The sequence below is a fragment of the Tursiops truncatus genome, chromosome 6 (genome assembly GCF_011762595.2).
Source record: "Tursiops truncatus isolate mTurTru1 chromosome 6, mTurTru1.mat.Y, whole genome shotgun sequence".
NCBI lineage: Eukaryota > Metazoa > Chordata > Mammalia > Artiodactyla > Delphinidae > Tursiops > Tursiops truncatus.
Genome location: NC_047039.1, coordinates 104,836,502 through 104,862,004, shown reverse-complemented (window position 1 = coordinate 104,862,004; position 25,503 = coordinate 104,836,502). Strand labels below are relative to the sequence as shown.

At 53.3% G+C, this 25,503-nt stretch overlaps 1 protein-coding gene across 1 annotated transcript; it reads right to left on the bottom strand.

Moving 5' to 3' along the window:
• Nucleotides 1-558: 558 nt before the first annotated feature.
• Nucleotides 559-23,379, bottom strand: ADGRD2 (adhesion G protein-coupled receptor D2). Its single transcript, XM_073806940.1, is given in 23 exon segments — nucleotides 559-701; nucleotides 3,408-3,599; nucleotides 4,425-4,547; nucleotides 4,620-4,748; nucleotides 5,492-5,645; nucleotides 5,927-6,036; nucleotides 6,238-6,331; nucleotides 7,550-7,667; nucleotides 8,863-8,886; nucleotides 16,002-16,009; nucleotides 16,622-16,727; nucleotides 17,147-17,270; nucleotides 17,751-17,885; nucleotides 18,618-18,729; nucleotides 19,905-20,171; nucleotides 20,174-20,188; nucleotides 20,460-20,545; nucleotides 20,911-21,009; nucleotides 21,414-21,507; nucleotides 21,509-22,056; nucleotides 22,374-22,586; nucleotides 22,942-23,005; nucleotides 23,344-23,379. Coding segments are annotated over 23 exon segments (2,994 nt in total).
• Between the last annotated feature and the right edge of the window lie 2,124 nt (nucleotides 23,380-25,503).

The following is a 25,503-nucleotide window of genomic DNA, read 5'->3' as shown; positions in this document are numbered from 1 at the left end:
GAGGGGACATGGGGTTCCTTGAGGCCCTCTAGTTTCCCAGGGCTGAGAGCTGGAGCCCCAGAGCCTGACTACTCCCCCTGGCTCCCAGGCACCAACTGGGTTGCTACCAGCCCCAACTCTGCCCCTAAGACAGACTCTGGGCCTCCCAGCCCCCCACACCCAGCCTCTGCTCTCTCCAAAGCCCCTGCACAGCCTCCCCCATCCTGTCTCCTTTTACTCACTCCTCACACCCAAACAGATGCACTCCAACCCAACCACACCAGCACCTGCCTAACATCCTCCAAGGCTCCCTAGTACCCCTGCGGTGAAGTCTGAGCTCCTCACAACAGCTCTAGGGACCCTGCACAGTCTGGCCCCCATGTTCCCTCCTGTCCCCTTTCTCACCAGCTCTCCCAACCCCATGTCTCCCTCCATCTGATCCCACTGTGCTCCCCTGACTTAAAACATTCTTCCCCCTCTCTCCACACAGCGTTCAGGTATTAGCTGAGAATCACTGCCTCCAGGGAGTGCCCATTCTGCCTCCCCATACGGCCCCGACTGCCCCTTAGCCTTTCAGCCTCAATCGTGCCCGCTGTGGTTGTGTGGTTTTGGTGTCTGTCCGTCCCTCAGGCTGAGACCCCCAAGGGTGGGTTCCTCGATCTTGAGTTCCACCACTTTCCCCAGTATGCAGGCCAGCACGGGAGGCGCCGGGGAAGTACGTGCTGAATGACCGAATGACACAAATGTGCTCACGTTCACGGCGCTCCTGATGTGTGCCAGGTGTTATGCTTTGCCCTTTGCAAATATCTTGCCAGTGGAACCCCAGAACGGTGCCACGAGGTGGAGAATATGATCCCCCCCTTTATATAGATGTAGAAACTGAGGCCTGTCTCAACTTGTGCAGGCCTCCCAACAACACTCTCAGGCAGGGTAGGTGTGAGCTACAGCTAGTTGCAGAAGTGAGGCTCTGCTCTTCCACCACAAAACCTGGCACAGGGGCCAGACGGAGACAAATCACCAGGAGTGAATGAATGAGTCAGAGCAGATTTCAGTCCCTCCAGCCCCAGGCCTGCTCCCTGGTCACCTTGGGCAGGTCCTGCCCAGCTTACGCCCAAGACAGAGTGAGAGAGGGACGGGGCTGGAGGTGGGGCAGGAAGAGAAAGACATGGAGAGACCGCAGGTATGATGGAAGAGAGAGGAGAGGGAAAGGCCAGGCCTGGGGAGGGAAGCAGCCGGGAGGGACCCAGAGAACACGGCTCTGAGCCTAACTTGGGGACCTGCCCTGAGACAGTCACAGGAACATCAGAGTGGGCCCAGGTCTCATGCCTTCTGACTCCCCCATAAGGCAGCCTCTCCCCTCCTTTACCAGACCTGAAGTTCTGAGGCTGGTTGGGAGGGGGCAAGAGAGGTGACACTCAGAGAGAGGGAGAAGCAGGGTAAGGGACCAAGAGACAGCGGGTCAGAGCCCAACAGAAGGGGAGATGTAGAGCCAGGTGGGTCCATGCCAGAGGAGGTGGGGACAGGGACAGGAGCCTGTGACAGAGCCTGAAAGACAGAGAAAGAATCCCAGGGAAAACTCAGAGACAGAGACGAAGTAATGAGACACCGGGAGAGGAAAGGACCTGCCCTGAGAGGGAGGCAGACAGCGTGGTGATGGTGGCTCTGGCTCCCTGGCTGCAGCTCTGCCCACCTGAGGGCCACAGGCAGGGATGGAGCTGGAGTAGTTGCCATAGCAACAGGATGCTGGTGCCCTCGCCACTCTGAGACAGGGTGGAGAGACCTGGGTAGGGTCCCTCTGCTAAGTGGGCTGAGCTGGAATTCCAGCCCGCGGAGCTCTGGGAGTGCAGGGCTTGGAGGAAGGGCTTCTCTTGTGTCCATCTCTGTCTCCAGCTGCTCAGGCCCCGCCAGGTCTCTGGGAGCCGTGCTTCTTTAGGAAGAGCGTTGGAACCCCAGTTTTTCTTCACTCTCCCGGCCCCTCTCTGGGCACAACCTCCATCCTCCCTGAGCAGTCTGCACCCCCTATCTCCCACCGCCCCTGTCCTTTCCCCTCTCCATTCCCATGCCTGCCTGGCAGAGAGTGGCGAGTCCCCAGGGCCCAGGGGGAGAAGACAACATGGATCAGGACCCTGGAGACCAACCCCCTTTGCACCCTCCCTTCTTCCTGCCTCATCCCTCCCTTAACACTTCACTCCCTGGTCTTGGGCATCGTCTGCCTCCCCGACTCATGTCACCTCCACAAGAACAGGGCATTTTGCAGCCTCCTTTGCTGCTGTGTCCCTGGCGCCTAGCACTGTGCCTGGCCTCTAGTGGGCATTCAAAACATCTCGCAGGGATGGATGAATAACTGACTGGATGAGGGTGCCCCCCCTGACCCCAGCTCCCCACCCGCACTCCCAGCCTCGGCAGCTCTTCCAGGAACCAGGCCCCTCTGCGGTCAAAGCTGAATATCCTGATGGCTGAGAACACAGACTCTGAACTTGGGCCCCAGCGCTGCTTCCTCCTACTGTGAGGCCATGGAATCTCAGTTTCCCCGTTTGTAAGGCCTGTTCAGAGATATAAATATGATCCTGGTCAGGACTCAGAGCACGTAGGCATCCATCAGCAGGAAGCCCAGCTCTGGGACGCAGGGACCCTGGACAGAGTTTGCACTTGATTTCCTGAGCTTGTCTTTGTCAATCCGTGGGACACCTCACTTTTCAGCCCTGAGAGGGACCTGGGCTCGGCAGAGCTGGGAGTGGGGAGTGCAGACAACAGGAAGAGGTGCTGGGGGGTACAAGGGAGGCTGAGGGGCAGGGCAGGGCGGGGGCGGATTGGGCCCTCCTTGGACTGACCTCCCTCCCAGCACTCAGCTCCCAGGGCTGTGGCTGTTTGTGTCTGTGCCTGGGTCCCCCATAGATCTGCAAACCCCCTGAAGACAAGGGCTTAGTCTGACCCATCTCTGTGGCTCCAGGACACAGGACCTGAAAGGCACACATGGGGGTTCCTGCGGTCCCATGTTACTGCTTCATTTATGTGGGTCATGTCCTTCCAGCCAAAACCTTTTCTGAACTGTTGTCCTCACCGATGGAGCAGCTCATGCTGCCCCACAGTAGGCCATCCACAGACCCCAAGGGGAGAGGTCCCTGGTGTCCTGCACCTCCATCCTCAGCTTCCTGCCGAGGCCGGAAGTGGCTCTAGCACGGCCTGGGGACTGGAACTTCTGCTGCGCCCTTGAGCGTCAGGGCACGAGGCATCTTAGCCACCCCCTTTCTGGGCCTCAGATTCTTCACCTGCCAAATGGGCCCCCAAATCCTCCCTGAGATACTGCTCTTTGATTGGAGGTTTGTTTCCACTCTCCCCCTCACCCGCCCTCCCCTTGACAGTGTCCCTGAGGCTGCTGGTGACTCCCATGACAGAAAGGACACTCCCTCCCCAGCCCCCTGACAAACCAGCCACGCCCTCTGGGCTCCAGTGCATGGTGGAGCCCTGGTCCCACACGGGCCCTGGGCCCGGAAGTACCTGCAAGGAATTGAGGCCCACGGTGGCATAGGCCCAGGCCGGGCTGAGGTGCACCAGCATGCTGACTAGCCAGGTCAGGCTCAGGATGGGCAGCAGGACCAACACTGGCTTCACGGTGGCCCGGCGGGACAGCAGGCTGGACTGAGGGAGGCCAGGGGGCCAGGGGGCTCCCCACGGGGTTCTGGGGAGGGCAGCCCTTAGAAGGTGCCTGGAGAGGGGTCGGGGCTGCAGACTGGAGACTGAGGCTCAGGACTTAGGTATAGCTGGAACTTTCGGCTGGACCTGGTGGCCCCTTCTCAGACACCCAGAGTGGCATGAAGTAGGGGTAGTGGCACTGGGGAGATAGGGTCCCAGTCCCAAGCGGGGCTCAAAGGAAGGGAGTGGCAGCTGTCCAGGGGGAGGGCTGAGGCCTGGACAGTGGGTCCAGGGGGCATGGAGTCTGGAAGGGGACCCCTGGGGCTGCCTGGCTTTTCAGGCCCCACTGGCTTGGGCTGCCCTGCCCTTGGCAGAGGGGTGGTGGTGAGGAGGAAGGCTGGGGGGCTGTGCCCGCTCCAGCAGGATACGGTCCTGGAGACTGAGGGGGATTCTTGGCAGGGGTAGAGACCTAGATTCTCACCCTGAACCTGAACTTCTAGGGACTGCCTGACTTGGGGGTCTCCTCTACCTTGTCCCCACCAGGCCATCAGTGCTTTCTGCAGAAGGTGAGTCCCCAGGACAGTGGCTGGTGTCCACACCCCGCGTCATATACACACAGGCTCAATTACCATCCGCACAGGTAACACGCATGGGCACAGACTTCCACACGCCCACACGCATGAGCATGTGTGCACATGCAGCACAGACACACTGCAGACATATGCTCATTTATAGCCTTGCACTCATAAGCACACGTGGCCACACCTGGCTCCCCCCACTTCTTCTTGACTCCCCCAGTCTGGGGCCTCACCACATCTGGATCGGGATCTGCTGCTGCACACAGGGCTGTGGGCTCAGCGTGCGGGCACGGCGGCGGGCCCTGGACACGGTGACAATCACCACACGGACCAGGATGCAGGTATTGGCCTGGAGATCTGGTATCAGTGGGGGCACCCTCCCCCTTCCCCGACACGTCCCTCCTCTGCAGGGGACCCAGGCCTCCCCGCTCACAGCCAGCACGGGCCCCACAAAAGCCCAGATGGCGTCTGTGTGCACATTGAGCTGGCAGTGCCCAGTGGCCACGTAGTCATGGCGGGACACGGCCAGGGTGATGGCCACCATGGCCACAGGCACGCCTAGGGGAAGAAGAGGTGACCTCAGGACCGTGTCTCTCGGGAGCCAGCCCCCGTCCAGAGCTGCATCCTCCAGCTGTCCCATAGTAGTGGGTGTACTGGCGGCACTGGGAGATCCAGGGAGTGGGGTTGGGTGGTCCTGATATTTTGGGTGGCACTGGAGCCCCTAGTAGTTGGGGAGCGGAAGAGCTGAGATTGAGTCGAGGCCTTAGGGCTGAGAATCAACAGAGTTGGAAACTGGCGATTGGCGTGGGGTTAGCTGGCTTCAGATTAGGGAGGCAGTGCCGGGGGCTGGGAGCTGAGGCAGTTGAAGTGGAGGAGGATTAAGAATTGGAGCTGGGGGCTTCCCTGGTGGCGCAGTGGTTGAGAGTCCGCCTGCCAATTCAGGGGACGCGGGTTCGTGCCCTGGTCCGGGAAGATCCCACATGCCGCAGAGTGGCTGGGCCCGTGAGCCATGGCCGCTGAGCCTGCGCGTCCAGAGCCTGTGCTCCGCAACGGGAGAGGCCACAACAGTGAGAGGCCCGCGTACCGCAAAAAAAAAAAAATAAGAAGAAGAAGAAGAATTGGAGCTGGGTAGAGTTGGAGGTCGACGGAGCTGAGTTTGTGTCAGACACGGGCGCTGGCCACTGGGTGGCGCTGCGTGCCGGTGGACGAGGGTGTTGGGCGGCGAGTGTTGGACATAACAGAGGCCACGCGAGGCAGGGTGGAGGGGAACAGAGCAAGAGTGGGGAGCAGAAGGGCCTCACCCCAGCCTGTGGCGTAGCAGAGCGGCTTCCTGGGGCCCAGGCGCATGCGCACAGCCACCACCTTGCTGCACAGCGGCAGCCCTTCCGCCAACATCCAGGAGAAGACGACCAAAAAGAGGAGGTGCATCACTGCCGTGACGGCCACACACGCCAACTGTGTGGGAGGGTGGGGGGTCCCCACGGAGGCCGGTCATGGGTGCGGTCCACCCTGGGTCCCCTGTCCGTGCCTGGCATTGCCAGCGCAAAGCAGTATGAGCAGGTAGGGTCTTGGGGCAGTGCCCTGGGCCCAGCTCCAACATTCAGGGTCTTTCCTCTCTAGGCCGCACTCCTCTCCGGAAATGGAGCCAAGTGAAGATATGGGGGGCAACCTAGAAAAGGCTGAAGGTGCTTTCCCAGGCCCCCCTGAGCTCACAAGCCCACCCGCTGGCCGCCCACCTTGTTGGCCTTTGCCCACTCGTTGGCCACGAGGAAGCCCTCGGCGGAGGCCAGGGAGAAGGTGAGGTTCTTGTGGACTGTGGCTCGTTCTGACTGGGGGACCCCGGACAGGCAGAGGAGTTGGTTAGCAAGGACCCCCCCCCGCCCCACCTGCGTCCCGGTGAACCGACCAGTGAAGGAGGAAAGGGCGGCTCCACAGGGGCTTCTAGGACCGAGGATGGACACCCACCTGAGGAGGGACGTGGAGGCCCACGAGGGGCAGGGCGGGCCCAGGGTGCCAGGCAAGGTGGTGAGCTTGCCTCACGCGGCCGCCAGGAAGAGCAAGAAGGTGGTGGCGAGGGCACAGGGCACACCGCAGCCCACAGACGAGAGCGTCCTCAGCAGGGACGCCCCGTCGGGGCCCCTCTGTGGGAGGCACAGAGACCCCGGATGACAGCAGCCCCACCACCGCCCTGGCCCGGCGGGACACTCGCCTGCACCCCCCACCCCCCGGCAGCTCCCAGGCTCCTCAACCGCCTTCTCTGCCGTGAAGCAGGGATGGCCAGGCCTGCACACAGCGACTTGATAATGAGCATTTGCATGTCCTCTCCTGCTGGAGAGGGGCCCAACTTTCACAGACTCCTCAGATACCGAGAAGCACTAGACTGTAAGTGACCACCGATATGCCCATGGGGAGGAGGGGTGGCATGTGACAACCACCCACTGAGGGGGACAGGGAGCTGGCACGGATTACTCACGATGTGTCCGACGTCCACGCTCTGTTTTTACAGGTAAAATGCATTCGGTAGCATGTTTTTCAAGCGTGCTCCCGAACAGGCCAAGTGACCCCAGCATTCCTGGCCTCAGGCACCGTCTCACTCAACGTGAGTCCCCTTCTGGTCCAGCGAGCCCACCTTGCTTGGCCTCCTCCTGGAATTTGGCTTCCCCCCAAGGCTGTAAATGCAAATGCCTCTCAGGGGCCTGTCTTTAGTCGCGACTCACTTTACTTCTAACCTCACCTTGGCCATGGCTTTACCTACTGGCTCTTGGGGCCAGCTGAGACCCCTCCCGCCCCGAGCACCGGATCACAGACTCCACAGACCTGCAAACCCGTTGCCCACCTGTGCCTCCTGAGACGAGTCCCTCATCTCCCGGTGGCCCAGGTCACCCTTCCTCCTCAGCCAGTCTTCCACATCTCCCCACTGCTCCCTGGCCCGGGGCCCCTCCCCTCTCCTAGGCCAGGCCCGCAGCCCCCGAACTGCTTTTCCCCCCTGGTCCCCACCTCAGCCTCACTCCCCGCACCAGCGGCCTCCCTCATGTAAATCTAACGCCTGCTTCACGCTCTTCCACATCTGCCCTCTGCAACAGGACCACGATCCAAGCGCGTGGGCCTGGCCTTCCAGGCCTGTGCCATCTGACCCATGCCTACCTTGTTCACTGCCATCCCCTGACCCCGGGCATCGCACTGGAAGCCCCAGACACATTGCAGTTCTAGAACGTGACTCGTCTGCCGTTTCTAGCCTCCTTGCCTTTGCTCAGATGGGCCTCTGCTTGGAATGCCTTTCTGTTCAACTCCTGTGCATCCTTTAAAACTTGGTTCTGACATCACTTCCCCTGCTTCCCTGCCCCCTCCCCAGTACTCACCTGGACGTCGTACACCTGCAACAGGACGGCGCTGTGGTTGCAGAAGCAGGTGGTTGAGTCCTGGTACAGAGCGGTCACGGAGCAGCCAGTGGTGGCCCAGGAGCCCCCTGAGTCTGGGCTTGGGGTGAATAGTGAACAGAGGGCTCTAGAGATGGGCTGGACATGGGGCTGGGTGACAGGTGGCAAGCAGGGGAAAGCCTCTCCCCAAAGCCTGGGGTCCCTCAGTGCCCTGCCTCTAACCAGCTATGTGACCTTGCCCAAGTCACTGCCCCTCCCTGGGTCTCAGTTTTTCATCTGTAAAATGTACTTTTCTCAGGAATGGTAGGAGGATGGGGATGATACCAATGATCACCATTGATTAACTGCGTTAATTACTAAGCAACAGTGATTGATGTTCATTCCCTCATCAACTCTAACACCCATTCCACAGATGAGTCTCTTCCTAGGTACCCCACAGAGTAGGCTTACATACCTACTATGATAGGGAGCTCACTGCCTCCTGGGTAACAGGCTCTCCTGCCCCAGCTTGTCCCCAGTTGAGTGGAGCTTGGAACCACCCCTGCAAGGAAGTTGGTGAATGGAGGCCAAAAACATGCTTGAGTCCTGTCTCATCCTCAAGTAGAACGGACGCTTTTTTTTTTAATTTTTAAAATTTTTATTTTTTGGGCCATACTGCAGGGTATGCGGATCTTAGTTCCCCAACCAGGGATGGAACCTGGCTCCCTGCAGTGGAAGCGCAGCTCTTAACCTCTGGACCACCAGGTAAGTCCCTGGATGTCTTTGTTTTTTCAAGTGCCTTATTTAAAGAACTTGGGGGACTTCCTTGGTGGTCCAGTGGTAGAGAATCAGCCTTACAACACAGGGGACGCAGGTTTGATCGCCGGTCAGGGAACTAAGATCCCACATGCTGCGGGGCATCTAAGCCCGTGTGCCACAACTACTGAGCTTGTGTGCCTCGGCTAGAGAGCCCATGTGCCGCAAACTACAGAGCCCACACACCACACACCACAACAGCTCAGGCTGGAGCCTGAGCACCACAACTAGAGAAGAGAAAACCCGCACGCCACAACTAGAGAGAAGCCCACACACCACAACAACGATCCCGCATGCCTCAACTAAGACCCGACACAGCCAAAAATAAATAAAATTTAAAAATTAAAAAAAATCATAAAGAAAGAACTTGGAAACTCACCCGATGCTGAAGTTCCAGAAAGCACAGACAGGCTCCACCAGCTTCGGAGGGAAGGCCTAAGGGCAGCCAACAGGGACAGGGCAGGTGTGTGAGCACATGTGGGCGAGGAGAGAGGCCAGACGATGCAGGGGGATGTGGAGGCCTCCTGCGTTTGAGGGACCAGGGGGTTGCCCAGCATGGGTCGTGGGTGCAGGGACTGGAGAAGAATGCCGGCAGGGCGACAGAAGGAAGGTGACGTGAGTAGAGTTTCAGGTTGGCATTATGGTTAATATCGAAATCCTCGGAACAAGCTAACAAGCTAACAAACCACTGTGAGTCTTCCCTTCAGGATGCTCTGCCTAGTAAGAACACACAGGTCTCTATCTGCTGTTGGGGAAAGAGCTCGCCATATATATATATATATATATATATATATATATATATATTTTTTTTTTTTTTTAAACATTTTTATTAGAGTATAATTGCTTCACAATGGTGTGTTAGCTTCTGTTGTATAACAAAGTGAATCAGCTATACGTATACATATATCCCCATATCTCCTCCTTCTTGCGTCTCCTTCCCACCCTCCCTATCCCACCCCTCTAGGCGGTCACAAAGCACCGAGCTGATCTCCCTGTACTATGTGGCTGCTTCCCACTAGCTATCTGTTTTACATTTGCTAGTGTATATATGTCCATGTCACTCTCTCACTTCGTCCCAGCTTACCCTTCCCCCTCCCCGTGTCCTCAAGTCCATTCTCTATGTCTGTGTGTTTACTCCTGTCTTGCCCCTAGGTTCTTCAGAACCATTTTGTTGTTGTTGTTAGATTCCATATATATGTGTTAGCATACAGTATATGTTTTTCTCTTTCTGACTTACTTCACTCTGTATGACAGACTCTAGGTCCATCCACCTCACTACAAATAACTCAGTTTCTTTTCTTTTTATGGCTGAGTAGTATTCCATTGTATATATGTGCCACATCTTCTTTATCCATTCATCTGTCGATGGACACTTAGGTTGCTTCCATGTCCTGGCTACTGTAAATAGAGCTGCAATGAACATTATGGTACATGACTCTTTTTGAATTATGGTTTTCTCAGGGTATATGTCCAGTAGTGGGATTGCTGGGTCGTATGGTAGTTCTATTTTTAGTTTTTTAAGGAACCTTCATACTGTTCTCCATAGTGGCTGTATCAGTTTACATTCCCACCAACAGTGCAAGAGGGTTCCCTTTTCTCCACACCCTCTCCAGCATCGCCATATGTTTTTCAGTACAGGAAAAAGCTGCCTGACATTCTGCATAGTAGGAGCCCATTTACGGTTAAAAAAAAAAATAAGGTTCTATGTAATTGTGAAGACACATGCACAAAAGGTCTGGAATCAGACACACAGCCAACTTAACAATAGTTAGGTCTCAGTTTGAATGTGTTATAATGAACATGTTAGTTCTTTTGTAATGAACAATGACAACACTATGGACTTTATGTCATCAAGCAGAAAGAAGACATCAGGTGGCAGGTGGTACCTGTCCCAGACCAAGCAGGGAGGCAGCCTGAGCTCAGGACTTGGGCTATTTGTCCCGACTGGGGAGGGTAACAGCAACATCACCTCACTAGAATATGATACTTTGTGTTTTGCAAAGTACTTTCATGTCCTTTATTGTTGTTGATATTCATAGCAACCTAGGGGACGGGTATAAATTTATGTAATTTCAGATGAGGAAGGTGAGCCTCAGAGAGGGGAATTAATCTGTTCGAGGTCACACAGCAGAGAGCTTAGACTGGGTTGTGACTTGGTCGACTCCATGCTCCTTCCACACTCAGTGACGTTGCCTCCAGGGAACATATTATTCCTTGGGTTGGCTGAATTATTACCACATGTATTCATTCACTCATAATATTTTTCCTGGGTCTCAGGTACTATGTTAGGTGCTGGAACACAAAGAAAACCTGCTGTTTGCTTTTAAAATGGACGATTGTTACACCGCTGGTAGCATTTTCAAGTGGCACAAACTGAAATATCAGTGCAGCTTATACACTCAAAAGCCACAACACTGTTGGTGTCCAGTAGTTCCATACCTGGCCATGTGTCCCCAGGAGACAGTCACCAGAATCAAAACACATTATAAGTGAGGATTTTCACAGGGTTAGGCAGGGTTAATTGTAATAGAAAAAACTCTGCAGATACTCTGGATGCATGGAGGGGAAGGGGTCAAGTTCATTTTGGACCATCCCCTGGGAAGGGGGTGGGCGGTTCTGGACTTGGCCGCAGTCAAGGCCTACGCATTGCTAGGATCAAGCAGCAGGTGAGAAAGGACAGGATGGCAAAGGGACATCTGTGACAGAGACAATGCAGAAAACGCCTGTGGGGAAAATGAAAAACACAAATGTTTACATGGCTCAGCTGAAAGCGCAAGGGCTTTGATTTTGCAAAAGGGAAAAATATATATATATATATATATATATATAGTATTATGTACCCAGAAAAAGGCTGAAGGGAAACACGTGGAAAAGTTTAGGGCAGCTATCTCTGGGTAATAGGATTTGTCTTCTTTATCCTTTTCTACATTTTCCAAATTTGCCACAATGAGCAATCCCTTACTTTTATTTATTTTTCATTTTAATGTATTTTAATTCATATAATTAATATCTAAATACAATCTCAGAAGTTAGTTGTTTGAAAATATAAACAAAATCGGTAAACTTCTAGCTAAACTGATCAAGAACGAAAAGGCAAACATCATTATAAATCCTACACATGTGAAAAGGATAATAAGTGACTATTATGAACAACTTCCTGCTAGAATTGAACAACCTAGATGAAAGGAACAATTTCCTGAAAGGGCACAAATTACTAAAACCATCTCAAGAAGAAATAAAGCACCCCAAACAATCCTATATCATTTAAGAAATAACTCATACTTTAAAAACTTCCCACAAAGAAAACACCAGGCCCGAAAGACTTCACTGGTCTTCACTGGCCTATCAAGCATTTAAGGAAGAAATAATACCAATTCTGCAAAACTCTCTTAGGAAACAGAGGAGGAGAGAACTCCCAACACATTTTATGAGATTAGGATTAACCTGACACCAAAACCAGAGGAAGACAGTATAAGAAAACTACAGAACATATTACATATTCAAGAATATAAACACAAAAATCTTTAACAAATATTAGCAAATTGAATCCAGCAATATATACAAAGGATAATACACCATAACCAAGTGGGGTTTATCCCAGGAATCCAAGGCTGGTTTGACATTTGAAAATCAGTGAATGCAATTTACTATATTAACAGAATAAAAGAGAAAACCATATGATCCTATCAATGTGGAAGAAACATTTGGCAAAATTCAATAGCTATTCATGATAAAAATTCTCAGCAAAGCAGGAAGAAAAGGGAACTTAATCTGACAAGGGGCATCTACAAAAAGCCCACAGCTAGCATCACATTTAATGGTTCAAGACTGAATACTCTCCCCCCTAAAGTTAGGAACAAGACAAAACTATTTGGTCTCATCACTGCTATTTAATGCTGAACTAGAGGTCCTAGCCACTGCACCAAGGAAGGAAAATCGGAAAAAAAAAAAAAAAAAAAAAAAAAAAAAAAGACATGCATTGGAAAGGAGAAAAGAAAACTGTCTTCATTTGCAGACAACATGATCAGGGATGTAGAAGATCCTAAGAACTCTATAAGAGAGCTACCAGAAGTACTAAGTGAGTCTAACAAGGCTGCAGGACACAATCTCATTATATAAAAATCAATTGTATTACTATATACTTGCAATGAACAATTTAAAATTGAATTAAGAAAATAATACCATTTACAGAAAAGGGTATATCTAACAAAATACCTTCAAGACCTGTACCCTGACAACTGTATATCACTGCTGAGAGAAATTCAAGAAAACCTAAATAAACAGAGGGATATACCTTGATTAAGGATTGGAAGATTCATTGTTAAGATGCCAGTTCATCATCTTATTTCAATTTGAGAGATTTAATGCAATCCCAATCAAAATCCCAGCAGGTGTTTCCATAGACATTAACAAGCTGATTCTAGAATGTATATGGCAATGTGAACACCCTAGGCTAGCCAAAGCAATTTTGAAAAGGAAGAACAATGTTGGAGGACTTACACAACCTGATTTCAAGGCTTACCATACAGATACATTAATCACAACACTATAGGGTTAGTGTATAGATCTCTGGAACAGAATAGAGAGCCCAGAAACAGACTTACACGTATATGGACAATTGATTTTCAACAAAGGTATAATTCAATGGGAGAAAGAATAATCTTTTCAACAAATGATATTGGAGTGGGATGTCTATATGGAAAAATAATGAACTTTAACCCCTACCCAACATAATACACATAAATGAATTGAAATAAATCATAGACGTAAATGTAAAGGTTAAAATGATAAACTTCTCTGAGAATATCTTTGTGACCTTGGGATAAGCAAGATTTCCTAGATAGGATGCAAAAAGCGTAAACCATGCAGGATAAAAACTGATAAACCAGACTTGATCACATTCAAAACTTATCTTCCAAAGACACTGTCAAGAAAGTGAAAAACAATCCAGAGACTAGAAGATATTATTCACAAAACGTATAGCTGACAAAGGACTTGTATTCAAAATATATAAAGAATTCTTACAATTCAATGATAAGACAAATAATTTAAAAATTGGGGAAGAACAAAGCAGGAGGCATCATGCTTACTGATTTCAAACTATATTACAAAGCTATAGAAGTTAAAACAGTATGGTATTGGCATTAAAAACATACACATAGATCAATGGAACAGAATAGAGAGCCCAGAAATAAACCTATGCATATATGGTCAATTAATTTATGGCAAAGGAGGCAAGAACATACAACGGGGAAAGAACATTCTCTTCGATAAATGATGTTGGGAAAACTGGACAGCTGCAGGCAAAAGAATGAAACTTGACTACCATCTTACACCATAAACAAAAATTAACTCAATATGGACTAAAGATTTGAACTTAAGGTCTGAAACCATAAAAATTTTAGAAGAAAATATAGGTGGTAAGCTCCTTGACATAGTAGAAACAAACAAACAAACAAAACAAAAAACCCAAACCATCTGATTAAAAAATGGGCAGAAGATCTGAATAGGCATTTCTCCAAAGAAGACACACAAATGGCCAACCGGTACATGAAAAGATGCTCAGCATCACTAAACATCAGAGAAATGCAAATCAAAACCACAATGAGATATTACCTCACACCTGTTAGGATGGTTATTATCAAAAAGACAAGAAATAACAAGTGTTGGAGAGGATGTGGAGAAATGGGGACCCTCATACACTGTTGGTAGGAATGTAAGTTGGTGCAGCCGCTATGGAAAACAGTATGGAGGTTCCTCCAAAAATTAAAAATAGAATAAAAATTAAAAATACGATCCAGCAATTCCACTTCTAGGTATCTATCCAAAGAAAATGAAAATACTAACTCAGAAAAGATATATGCACCCCGATGTTCATGGCTATTTACAATAGCAAAGATATGGAAGCAACCTAAGTGTCCACTGATGAATGAATGGATAAAGAAATTGTGGTGTATAATAACGGAATGTTACTCAGTCATAAAAAGAATGAAATCTTGCCATTTGCAACAACGTGGATGGAGCTCAATGGCATTATGCTAAGTGAAATAAGTCAGAGAAAGAAAAATACTGTATGATCTCACTTATATGGGGACTCTAAAAAAAAAAATCAAGCTCATAAATGCAGAGAACAGATTGGTGGTTGCCAGTGGTGGTGTGGCAGGGGCAGGGAGAAAAAGAGTGAGGGAGTACAAAGATAAAATTTAAAAAGAGAGGATCTATATGGCTTATGTGCAGAAATGTCAGTAATCAGAAAAGCAAACAGCAGACTAATGCAAAATTTTGGGAAAAAAATAATAAAGAGCATTTCCTATTAAAAAAAAAACCAGTGGCTCATCTTGAAATTTATTTAATTAAAAAAATGAAAATTGGGGAAAAGATTTGAACTTATATTTAACAAAGGAAGATATATGAATGTGCAATAAGTGTAGAAAACGATGCTCAAAATCATTGGTCTTGAAGGAATTGCAACTTAGAACCACAATGAGACATCAGTACACAACCATTATAATGAACAATATTAAAAAGGCAGTTAAGGATGTTAGCAAAGGTATGGAACACTGCAAAGCTCACACACTTCTAGTGGGAATGTAAGATAGTACACGACTCTGGAAAACAGTTGGACAGTCTCTTAGGAAGTTAATGTATACATATATTTATCATACAACCCAGAAAGTCCCCTTTTAGGTATTCACCCAGTAGAAAGAAATCATATGTCCACAAAAATGCTGTATATGAGTGTTCATAGTGGATCTATTCATAGCAGCTCAAACTGGAGACAACTCAAATCTCCATCAACAAGTAAATGGAGGGTCTTCCCTGGTGTCGCAGTGGTTAAGAATCCAATGCAGGGGACACGGGTTGGAGCCCTGGTCAGGGAAGATCCCACATGCCGCAGACCCACTAAGCCTGTGCCTGAGCTCTAGAGACCGTGAGCCACAACTACTGAGTCCGTGCGCCACAGCTACTGAAGCCTGCGCACCTAGAGCCCGTGCTCCACAACAAGAGAAGCCAACACAATGAGAAGCCCGCACAATACAAGGAAGAGTAGCCCCCGCTCGCCACAACTAGGGAACTCTCGCGAGCAGCAACAAAGACCCAATGTAGCCAATAAATAAATAAATAAAATAAAATAAAATAAATTAATAAGAAAACAAGTAAAAGGAAAAACAAATTATGGTCTATCCATATAGCGGAATTCTACACAGCACTAATGAGGAGTGAATTACTGAAACAGGCAACAACGTAGATGATACTCAAAAATACCACCTGAGCAAAAGAAGCCAGACCATGGCACACGCTGTATGGTTCCATTTATACGAAGCTTTAGGAACGACAGACAGTCTAGAGTCACAGAAAACAGAGCAGTGATTTCCTGGGTCAGCGTGGGGAAGGCTGACGGGGAAGGGGCACGAAGAAGCCTTTTGGGAAGGTGGAAAAGTTCTATACCTTGATTGGGGCAGTGATACCTGAGTATACACACTGGTCAAAACGCATCAAGGTATACACTTAAAATGCGTGTTTTAGTCTATGTGGATTTATATACCTTAATGAAATTGATTTTTAAGAAGTCTTGAGATGATATACGAAAGATATAAGCTGTGGGGGGTGTGTGTGTCCGGGATTGGTGGTTTTGAGCAAAGGAGACTTTAGCTTTCTCTGAATTGCTCTAAAGCTTCAAAAGCGAGAAGGAATTTGTGTATTACAAATAATGAATTAAATGACGTATCTTGGTGATCTTTTCTTGTCAATTTACAGCAAAATACCTCATTCTTTACATAACCTCAGCTGATATTCCATTTTATAGCTCTATAAGGCTAAGTAATCCCCTATTGATGGACATTTAGGTTATTTTTATGCTTATGAAGCATACTGCAGTGCAGGTCTCTCATATCTCCCTGTATTATCTGATGGGAACCACCAGTTTTTCAAGTCATGCAGACCTATAATGAAATCCCAGCTCTGCCACTTATAAGCTGGTGCCAGGCACAGCACCTCTTCCAAGCTCACTTTTGTGGAATGGGCCGTTGGAAGATTAAATGAATGCTGCTTATTTAAGGCACCCGCCATAAAGTAAGTGTGCAATGCACTACTGCCCTTCCCCCTCTCTCGAGGACGATGGGATGGCTTGTGGATGAGTATTTTTCTTGAACATTTTAGACCTTGGTTGTCCAGTGAACAAATACTGGGATGTAGCGGGGGGCACCAAACCAGGATAACTGTACCAGGTGGCTGTTTCCCAGAAGCATCGCCCAGTACCTGCGCCCAGTGTTGCAGGTGAAAGGTCACAGCCGTGTTGGGCTCCCCGGTTTCATCCCACACCTCAGATGAGATGATTGCTGACCCCACCTGGGTGCTTAGGAACCTGTGGGGAGAAAGGGAGCTTTTAAGGGCACCAGGTATCTGTGGGGGAGAGGTCATACATGTCTGGGGTCATGTCACCCAGGCCCCTGCAGAACAGATGATACCCTCTGTGGAAAAGTCCTGTGCTGGGAATTAGGGCAGCTGGGTTCCATTCTTTCTGGTAATTTGAGTAAGCCCTGTTCCCTCCCTGAGAGTCAGCACTGAAGCCAGGACCCCAGGCAGGAGCTGAGCCATGTTCCCACCAGCCCATCTTTGGCAGGCCCAGAAATCTGTGTGTGTCAGGGGGGAGCAGGTTTGGCCCTGGGCTGCCAAGGGCAGATATGCCTAACAGAATGGGGGCTCTGGGAGGGGATGGAGGCCTAGCCTTCCCTGGTGAGGGGATCCAGGCCCTCAGCTGCCTGCTGGGTGGGACCCACTCACCTCTGCATTCTGCTTGCCTCTTCAGAGGTGTCAGGGGCCTGGGGCTCTCGGCCAGGGGCCCCCAGGGTGTACTGGAAGACACTTGAGCTGAACCAGCTGTGGATCATGGTGACTCCAGAGAGGCCTGGATGAATAGAAGGGGGCCTAAGACCAGCCCAGTGACTGAGCAAGCACCACAGGTTGGTCCTGAGGGAAATGCTCTGCCCACCTCACACATAGGGAAACTGAGTCTCATAGAGGTTAAATGACTTCCAGAAGATCCCACAGCTAATAAGTGGCAGAGTCAGAATTTCAACCAGCCATAGTTGATGTGCTTAAGCTGCCGGCTGCAAAGCCCTTTGCCCCTTATCCTAATCCTCCACCCCTGGATGGCACCGAGGGAAAACGTGTGGTTGAGGGGAGGGGACTAAGTGAACACCTACCATGTGGCAGGCGCTTTAAGCTTATGACAACCCGAGGCGAGTGCTAGCAATACAGGTTTACAGATGAGGAGGCAGTTCTGAAAGGTGAGGTGACTTATTCAAAATAGCAGAGCTAGCAGCTGTGAGGGCTGAGGTTTGCCCCAGACCCCAACAGGACTCCACCACCCCTCTCCCTCACCCGCCTTTCCTGAGGAGCCGCCTCACTTCAGCAGCAGGGATGAGGATGTGGCCAGGCCCCTCTGGATGCCCACCGGGCATCGTGAACACTTGGCCCTCCGTGCTGGTCTCCCTCAAGCGTAGGCTCCGCAACTCCAGGCCTGGGAGCAAATGGGGCTCAGGGGCTGGGCCTCAAGAGGGAGGTCTTTCTGCTGGGCTGGCCGTGCTGGCAGGGTCTGCTTCCCCTCTCCCTGCCACACACCTAGGAGGCCACCATTCCTGCACAGAGAGGTTCAGCAACTTACCCTAGGTAAGTCTGACTTCTCCAAGTCAGGGAGAGGGGGTCACTGAGAAGGGGGAGTCTCTGGGGGGATGGGACATGAATATTAATGAGCTGCCAGAAGCCACTGGGCACCTGAAGGACCCAAGTTTTACCTGAAGTTCCACTGTAAGTGCTACCCCACTCAATCTACAAACACTCACTGAGTGTGCCCTTGGGTCTGAACCTGAGATGCAGAAATGACTCAGAAATAGCCCTGGCACTCAGAGAACTTCAGGTGCTATTATGTAATTACCATAAAGGCGATAAAAGATATGTTCAAAACACCGGGGTAACAGAGGAGAGAGGAACTATCGGGAGAGAGCTAGAACTGGGGAGCCTTCCTGGCAGAGCTGGTGCGCAAGCAGGGTTCTGGAGGATGTATGCGAGTTTGCTAGGAGACCAAGAAAGGAGGAGTGTTCTGGATCGAGGGCACAGCATGGGCAAAGGCAGGAAAGAGAATGGAGTATCTGTGGGAGTCCGAGAACTCCCAGTGACCAGGGCTGAGGAGGATGTGTGAGCCCAGGCCCCACCCGGAGGCCAGATGTGTGGGACGGGTGGTGGTCAGGCTCACCGGCATGGTGGTGCTGGATGTGCGTTCGGGGCCGCTCAGAGGTGAGCATGGTGCTCAGCAGGGGCGCCAGGCGCTGCTCGCTCACCACCAGGGCCTTGGGTCCGCCCACCACCTGGGAGGAGGCCGCAACTCAGCCCTCTCTCAGACGCTGCGCCCCACAGCTGCCTGCCCTGACCACTGCGGTTAACAGGATCTCAATGATCTGTGAGGTGGCCTGCAGGCTCCAGACCCTCAGTGGCTCTGCAGGGCCTCCAGGATCAAGTCCTGGCTCCTCAGACTGACACTTGAGGCCCTGCCTGATGAGCCTTCTCTGGCTTCTCCAATGCTCTCCTAAGCCACGTCCTCCTCTAGTCAAGCTGAAGGCCTCACAGTGCTCTCTGCCTGCTGGCAGGTTGCTTGCCAACCAGGGTACACTCTGAAGGCAGGGCCGTGCCTCCTGCTTCCTTGGTCTGGCTCAGTGTTAGATCTCTAACAGGTGCTCAAGTTTTAGGTTCCAAAAAGGAAACCACGCGGGGTGAGGACAGAACAGGGAGGGGGAACATGCACTAATGGGACACCTCCTCTGTGGTGGGCAAGTGACCTGATAGACGCCTACTCCTCTCCATTGCCTAAGCAAGGCAGGTATGATCATCCCCATTTTCCAGGGAAGAAAACTGAGGTCCAGAGGCCAGTTTTCCCCAGTCTGTCACGGTGTCTCAGATCCCCAGTAAAATGTGGGCTTACACGTCCCCTAGGATGAGGAGCATCACCTGGACAGGCGAACATTCCACTGAACCAGCCTCCTGTGTGTGCCATCCCCACCCCACCCCCAAGCCCAGTTTTGAATTCTGTCCTGAAGTCACAGGGGGACCATGTCTGCCTCTTAAGCCCCAGAGCTTTTCAGGCAATGTTCATGACCCCTCATTTTCTCCCTCTCTGGGCTGATGACTCCCAGGCCTACAGCCACTTCTGCCACGATGAGATTTCCAACACCCTCACCATCTGTCTCTTCTGTTCTCCATGGCTGAACACTCAGCAGAGAGGACCTCCTGCTTAAGGTGGTCAGTGGACTGTTGGATATGGGAGGCCCTTATTGACTAGTGGCTCTTAATTTTTAACTGCAGAAGTTGTTCAAGAGCAGTTGTATGTGGAAGTTCAACTTATAAAACAGACAGAAGAAGGGCTTCTCCTGATGGATGGAGAGATGGAGCTCAGAGATGGGTGCTGACTCGCCCGTGGCTACACAGTCGATGGCAAGGTAGGAACCAGAGCCCAGGCCCCTGCCCCACCGAGCCCTGCCAGCCTCACCTCGCTGACTGACAGCCACACACCAGCCTGCTGCTCCTCCAGGACCAGGCTGGCCCCAGACACGACGGCCTGGCCCAGCTGCTCCCAGGGCCGAGTCATGGGCTCTGGCTCCCATGTCCCAAGGGCTGCCACACTTTTCAGGAAGTGCATGACAGCCAGCAGTGCAGCTGGCCCCAGTGGAGCTGTCTCCTTTGTCAGGACTCTCTCCAGGATTCCCAGGAAGCTGGAGGCCTCGGCCAGGGACAGGTCTCCGTGGGCTTCAGAGAGAGAGGGTCAGGGAGGAGCTGTGGAGCAGAAGAGCTGCTGACTGCTGGTCTGTCTCAAGGGGACCCCCCGCAAGGGGCTGTACTTGGCCTCTGCCAGTCTTCTTGGGGGGTGTGGGTCTAACTAGTCACAAGCCCCCAGCTCTCAGAGGCTCCAGAATAGGGGGCATGAACAACCTTAATTCCTGCACACACATTAGGTGGGTGTCCCCTTTACAGGTGAGGACACTGAGGTGCAGGGATGCCACCCACAGTGCCCCCAGACTCTCCAGCCTCCTGGGACGGGGCTCACCACAATGGCATTGGCCAAGGCATTGACTTGGCTGATAACATCCTGGCCAGACCATGACTGGGCGTCCTGCAGCTGCTGGTAGGTCTCTGCAAAGGAGTGGATGCCAGACTGAGCCCTGGGCAACATCCTCCGCAGAGGTGCCCCCTCCCCCTGTGCCGCTCGGGGAAGAAGCGCACGCTGACGGCTGTGTGTCTGGAGCCTTAGGTGTCCTGGATGGGGAAACAAGCAAAGAACGGCAAAATCGCCTGCTCGAGGTGACTCCCACACAGCTGGGATTCACCCCCAGTTCCGTATGGCCCCATTGTCTGTGGTCTAGACTCCGTGGAGGCCCCCAAAACTCTGAGAAGATTCTGAATTCCCAGGCTGTGCCAACTGCTCCCCCTTAGCCTACACTGGTCCATACCCAGCGTCCCCTTCAGCAGAGCCCAAGGCACAGCCGGACAGGGCGCACCTGTCCGGTAGCAGCAGAGGAAGTGCAGAGGCTGCAGGCAAAACAAAAAGCCCTCGGTGCGGGGTCCAGGGTCCTACGTAGGGCATTACTCTGAGGGCACTGGCCAGGGTGGGAGAGATGTCAGGGCTGCATCCTGGCTTCCCATCGGTCCCTGTGACCCACAGCCCGTTCGGGCCTTGAAGGCGCCTGCACACTTGAGGGGGCGCCAGGACGCGCGGTCCCGGAGTTAGGGGGCGACGTGGGAACCTGGGAGAGCAGTGCTGCAGCCAACACTGGGAGGAGCAAGGTCGCCAGGGGGCGAGCCCATTCAGGCTGCTAGGATTGGGCGGACGCCCGAGGTACTGGAGGCCTGGAGAGGGCGTGGCCAGAGGTGGGCGTGGCCCGGTGGGCAAGAGGTGGGCTGGGTCCCCCAGTCGGAAGGGAAGCGGATGGGAGCCAGGAGGTTGGGGGTGGAGCCAAAAGGTGGGCGGGGCCTGACAAACAGGAGGCTGGGCGGGCCGTACCCAGACAGAGAAGCTGCACCCGCACCGGCGGTAGCAGCGAGGGTGTGACGTCCAGGGCGCCCAGATCCCAGCGGAAGAGCAGGCCGCCGGGGGTACGGCGCGCAGGCCCGTGCCCGGTGCAGCTGCGCGGGGCTCAGCGCCCGGGCCCACAGATGGAAGTCGGTGAGGTTGCCGCTGAAGGCGTCACGCGCCTAGAAGCCGCCGCCCAGAGAATCCTGGTCCTGGCCCAGAACGAGGATGCCGCCAGGTGGCAGTGGGTGGCTCGCGCCTAGGCCCCGCATCCCAGCGCGTCGCCGCCCGTCGGCGAACAGCGCCCAGCGCCCGCCGAGCTGCTCCCACGTGGCGCACACGTGGTGCCAGCGGCCATCCGCGCGAAAGGCAGCGCGGAAAGGCGCGTGGCGCTCGCGCACCGCGAGCGCCGCGTGCGCGGCGCCGCCCGGCTCGGCGAAGGCGCGCAGCTGCAGCGCGTTGGCCAGCGCGGGTACAGCCAGGGAGAAGAGTGCGGCCGCGTCGGATGAAGCGGCGTTCCACTGCACGTGCACGCACGCTGTCAGCGCCCCGAGCGCCGGCAGAGGCGTCCGGAGCCACGCCGCCTGGCCCGCGGTCCTCTCGCCGAACGTTAGTGCGGCCGCCGTGCGCGCGCCTCCGGGGACACACGGGCCTCGACCTCAGTTTCCCCAGCTGCACACACCGTCCTGCTTCTGACGGCCCTTTGGCGCAGCTGTAGGGCCCCTTCTGCGCTTCTGGTTCCTCCCTCCCTCTGGAAGGAAGAAATGGGGCTCCAGTGCCCGTGCCCAGGAGTCAACCCTCTACTTTCAGTCCATGACAAGGGAACCTGAGATGCGATGTGGACTTCCTCTGGGCTCAATCCACAAGGACTGTCACGGTGGGCTGCCATCTCTAGGTCACCGAAGCCCCCTCCCCCCAGCCCTCACTTCCCAGGCCCCGGCCCACACTCACGCCTCTGCGGGGGTCTTTGCAGAGGGGCCTCTCTTTTGCCCACCCAGATGGGGTCAGGCAGCCGTGGAGTGAGGACCGCATCTGGGTGCTGCAGTACTACGTGGCCAAACCGCTGCTCACAGGACTCTTGGGGCTGCCACCAACTCAGCCGCTGCCCTGGGAACTTGCATACCTCATCTGCAGTCTCCACTACCTCTCCAGGGGCCACTGGAGCTGCAGGGCGAGAGGAGGGTCAACGTGGGAGAAGTGTGTGGGCATCTGACCCTTGCAGGGTGAGTAGGGTAGGCAGGGCCAAGGACACTGAGCTTGGAGTCATTTGGGGCTGAACCCTAGCTATGCTCTATGACCTAGCAAGTTTTGTCCCCTTGCTGAGCCTGTTTTGTCATCTGTATAGTGGCAGGAATGAGATGGACATGAGTGATGCTTTCAGCCCAGGCCTGTTATAGGGGTGCTGAACTACATGGCGCCTCCTCCCTTCCTCTGCATTCGAGGCCGGTGTAGCACATGGGCCACGGGCTGGCTGAACTGGGGGCAGGCAGAGCCTCTCGGTGGCATCCCTCATACCAACCTGTGACCCAAGGGTTCCTTGATTCACCTGGGGAGTTGGAAGGGGTCCCAGAGAGACTCCTTATCTGAGAGAGAAGAAGAGAGGTGGGGTCTGAGTCAGGTCCCCACGCCCATGTGTACAGTTATTGAATGCCTACTGTGTGCTCCAGTGGGGTGCAGTGGAGGCTGCAGGCCCTGCAGTCAGACCTGGGTTCACCCAGAGGGTGATCTTGGGCAGGTCACTTCATTGCCCTGAGCCTGTTTCCTAGCATCCGGTGGATGTTTTTATTTCTACGTCAGGGGTTTAGCTTGTGTGACCTTTGCAGTTACCTCATGATGTGAGGTGGCCACTTGGAACCCTAGCAGCTTTGAGTCCCCTTGGCCTCCTCCCCTACACCCCTCTGCCTCCCAGAAGTTCAGGTACCAGGAGGGCAAGGAGGCAGTAGCACCAGGGGGCCATTCTGGATCCAGCAGGGGCAGGCGAGGAACAGCAGGAATCATAGGCGTGGCCAATGTGGACTGGGGAAGGAAAAAAGCACAGGAAAGCAGCTCACTGTCCTGCCTGCCTTGCTATGCTACCCGCTCTGTCATCTCGCCCCTTGTTTGGCTCCCAGACCCCACTGGGCTGGAAGCCCAGGATGGGATGGCCCACCCAGTGGGGATGACATTTACTGCACAAAGGGATGGTCTCCAGGAGCCTCTTCCAAGACCGCAGATGGGAAACACTGTAGCCCTGGTGAGCTGACAGGGGGTTGGGGGTGGGGAGGAGGGCAGCAGCTGTCCACGGGCCAGAGAGTGGTGGAAACAAAGTGCAGGGTCTCCTGGGGTGCGAGGGGAGGGAGGGAGAGCGAGCTCCAGGCCCTGTAGCCTTCCTCATGTCCTTTGGGCTTCTCAGTCAGGCATTCAAGGTTCTGCTCTATCAGGCCTCTGCTGAGCTCTCTGGCCTCACCAGTGCCACCATTCCCCCATGCAGCCGCCTTTTCCCTTGCTCCCCAAGCTGCTCCCGTTTCCCCAGGCAGCATCCCTTGTCCAGACCTTTGGCCATGCTGTCCCTCCTGCCTAGACTGGCATCCCACTCCCTCAGAGGCACCACCTGCAAGATCAGCTTGTGATCACTTCATCGCAAGTTTCAGTCTGAAACTTCACTTCAGACCTGCCACTGCCAGGCGCTGTAGTAAGCTGAGGAGACCCTAATCACACGTGATTTGGGGGTTGCTCTTGGCAGCCTGCGGGGCTTCAGGCCAGCAAGAGCCCTGGCCAGGCACAGATGGGTCTCAGAAAACACTGGAAGTGAAGTAACGCCCGCTGTGTCCCACCATTCAGCCTCATGCCACCTGGAAGTCTGGAGCCATCACCAATGATGCTTCATACCCTTTCTCCTTTCCCAGATAAAGTCTATAAGCATGAAAATCAAACAGATCCCAGCGCGGGAGGACACAGAGGTTCACACATTTTGGACTCTGAAAAGCACCAATTTATTGTCACTTTCTCCCGTTTTAAACAGTACTTGCGTCCACCAGGCCCCAACCCCAACCCCAAGTCGAAGGGGAATTATAAGAGGCTGGTCCAGGGCATACAGTGTGGGCTCAATAACTGCTGACGGCCCCAGCTTTCCGTTCACATCTGCCCGTATTTGCTCCCAGAGACTCCTTGGCACCCACCTTCCTTGCTCGCCAAACACTCGTTGGCATTCAAGAGAGATGTGAAGTTTGGTCGTGCCACTGCACGTCCCTTCTCCACAAGGCACCAGTGGGGAATCCCTCGTAGGCTGATGGGCCCCGGGGGCAAAGGGCTCCCCTTCACCCGCACTGATCCCTTCCCTGTTCACAGCCCAAGTCCTCACCGGCTTCGCCTGACCTGGTGGCTGTGATCGGCTCAACCTCTGCGGGGTGTTTCAGGGACCGAATCCGGCATCTGCATCTGCGTGCTTTCCGCCTGGCAGCTGTACGTGAGACCGACGGGTGCGGGGCGGTGCTAGGAGACCCCGCCCCTCGGCCCCAGCCCGCCAGTACCGGGACCCCAGCCCGACAGCGCGCAAGGGACTGGGCAGGCACAGGCCAGCTGGAGACACGTGAGTCCGCGGGGGAGGAGGGGATCCTCAGTCTCTGGACGAGACCTGCGTCACACATCTCCCCACAACGCACAGGTAAAGTCACCCTATTAGAAGTGGCACCTTGTGAGCCTCGGATCCCAGATCAGTTTGTGGAAACCCAAGGATCCTTGAACTCCCTAGTCCTTTCTCAGGCCAGGATGAGGAGGGAGCACCCAGCATCTAGCCTGCTACGTGCCCTGAGCTGGTCCCCTACAGGCCTCATCGCCTTTACCTTCAACCCGACGTGAGGAGGGGCTGTCATGCCCGTTTTCCAGATGAGGACTGAGGGCTTTCATCCCGAGTTAGACGGCTGGCCAGTGACAGAGCCCGGCCTTGAAGCCGGGCTCTGGGTCTTCATCTAGGTCATTCAGAAGGTAACACGAGGGGAGTTCCCTGGTGGTCCAGTGGTTAGGACTCTGCACTTTCACTGCCGGGTTCAATCCCTGGTGGGGGAACTAAGATCCCACAAGCCGTGGGGACCAAAAAAAAGGT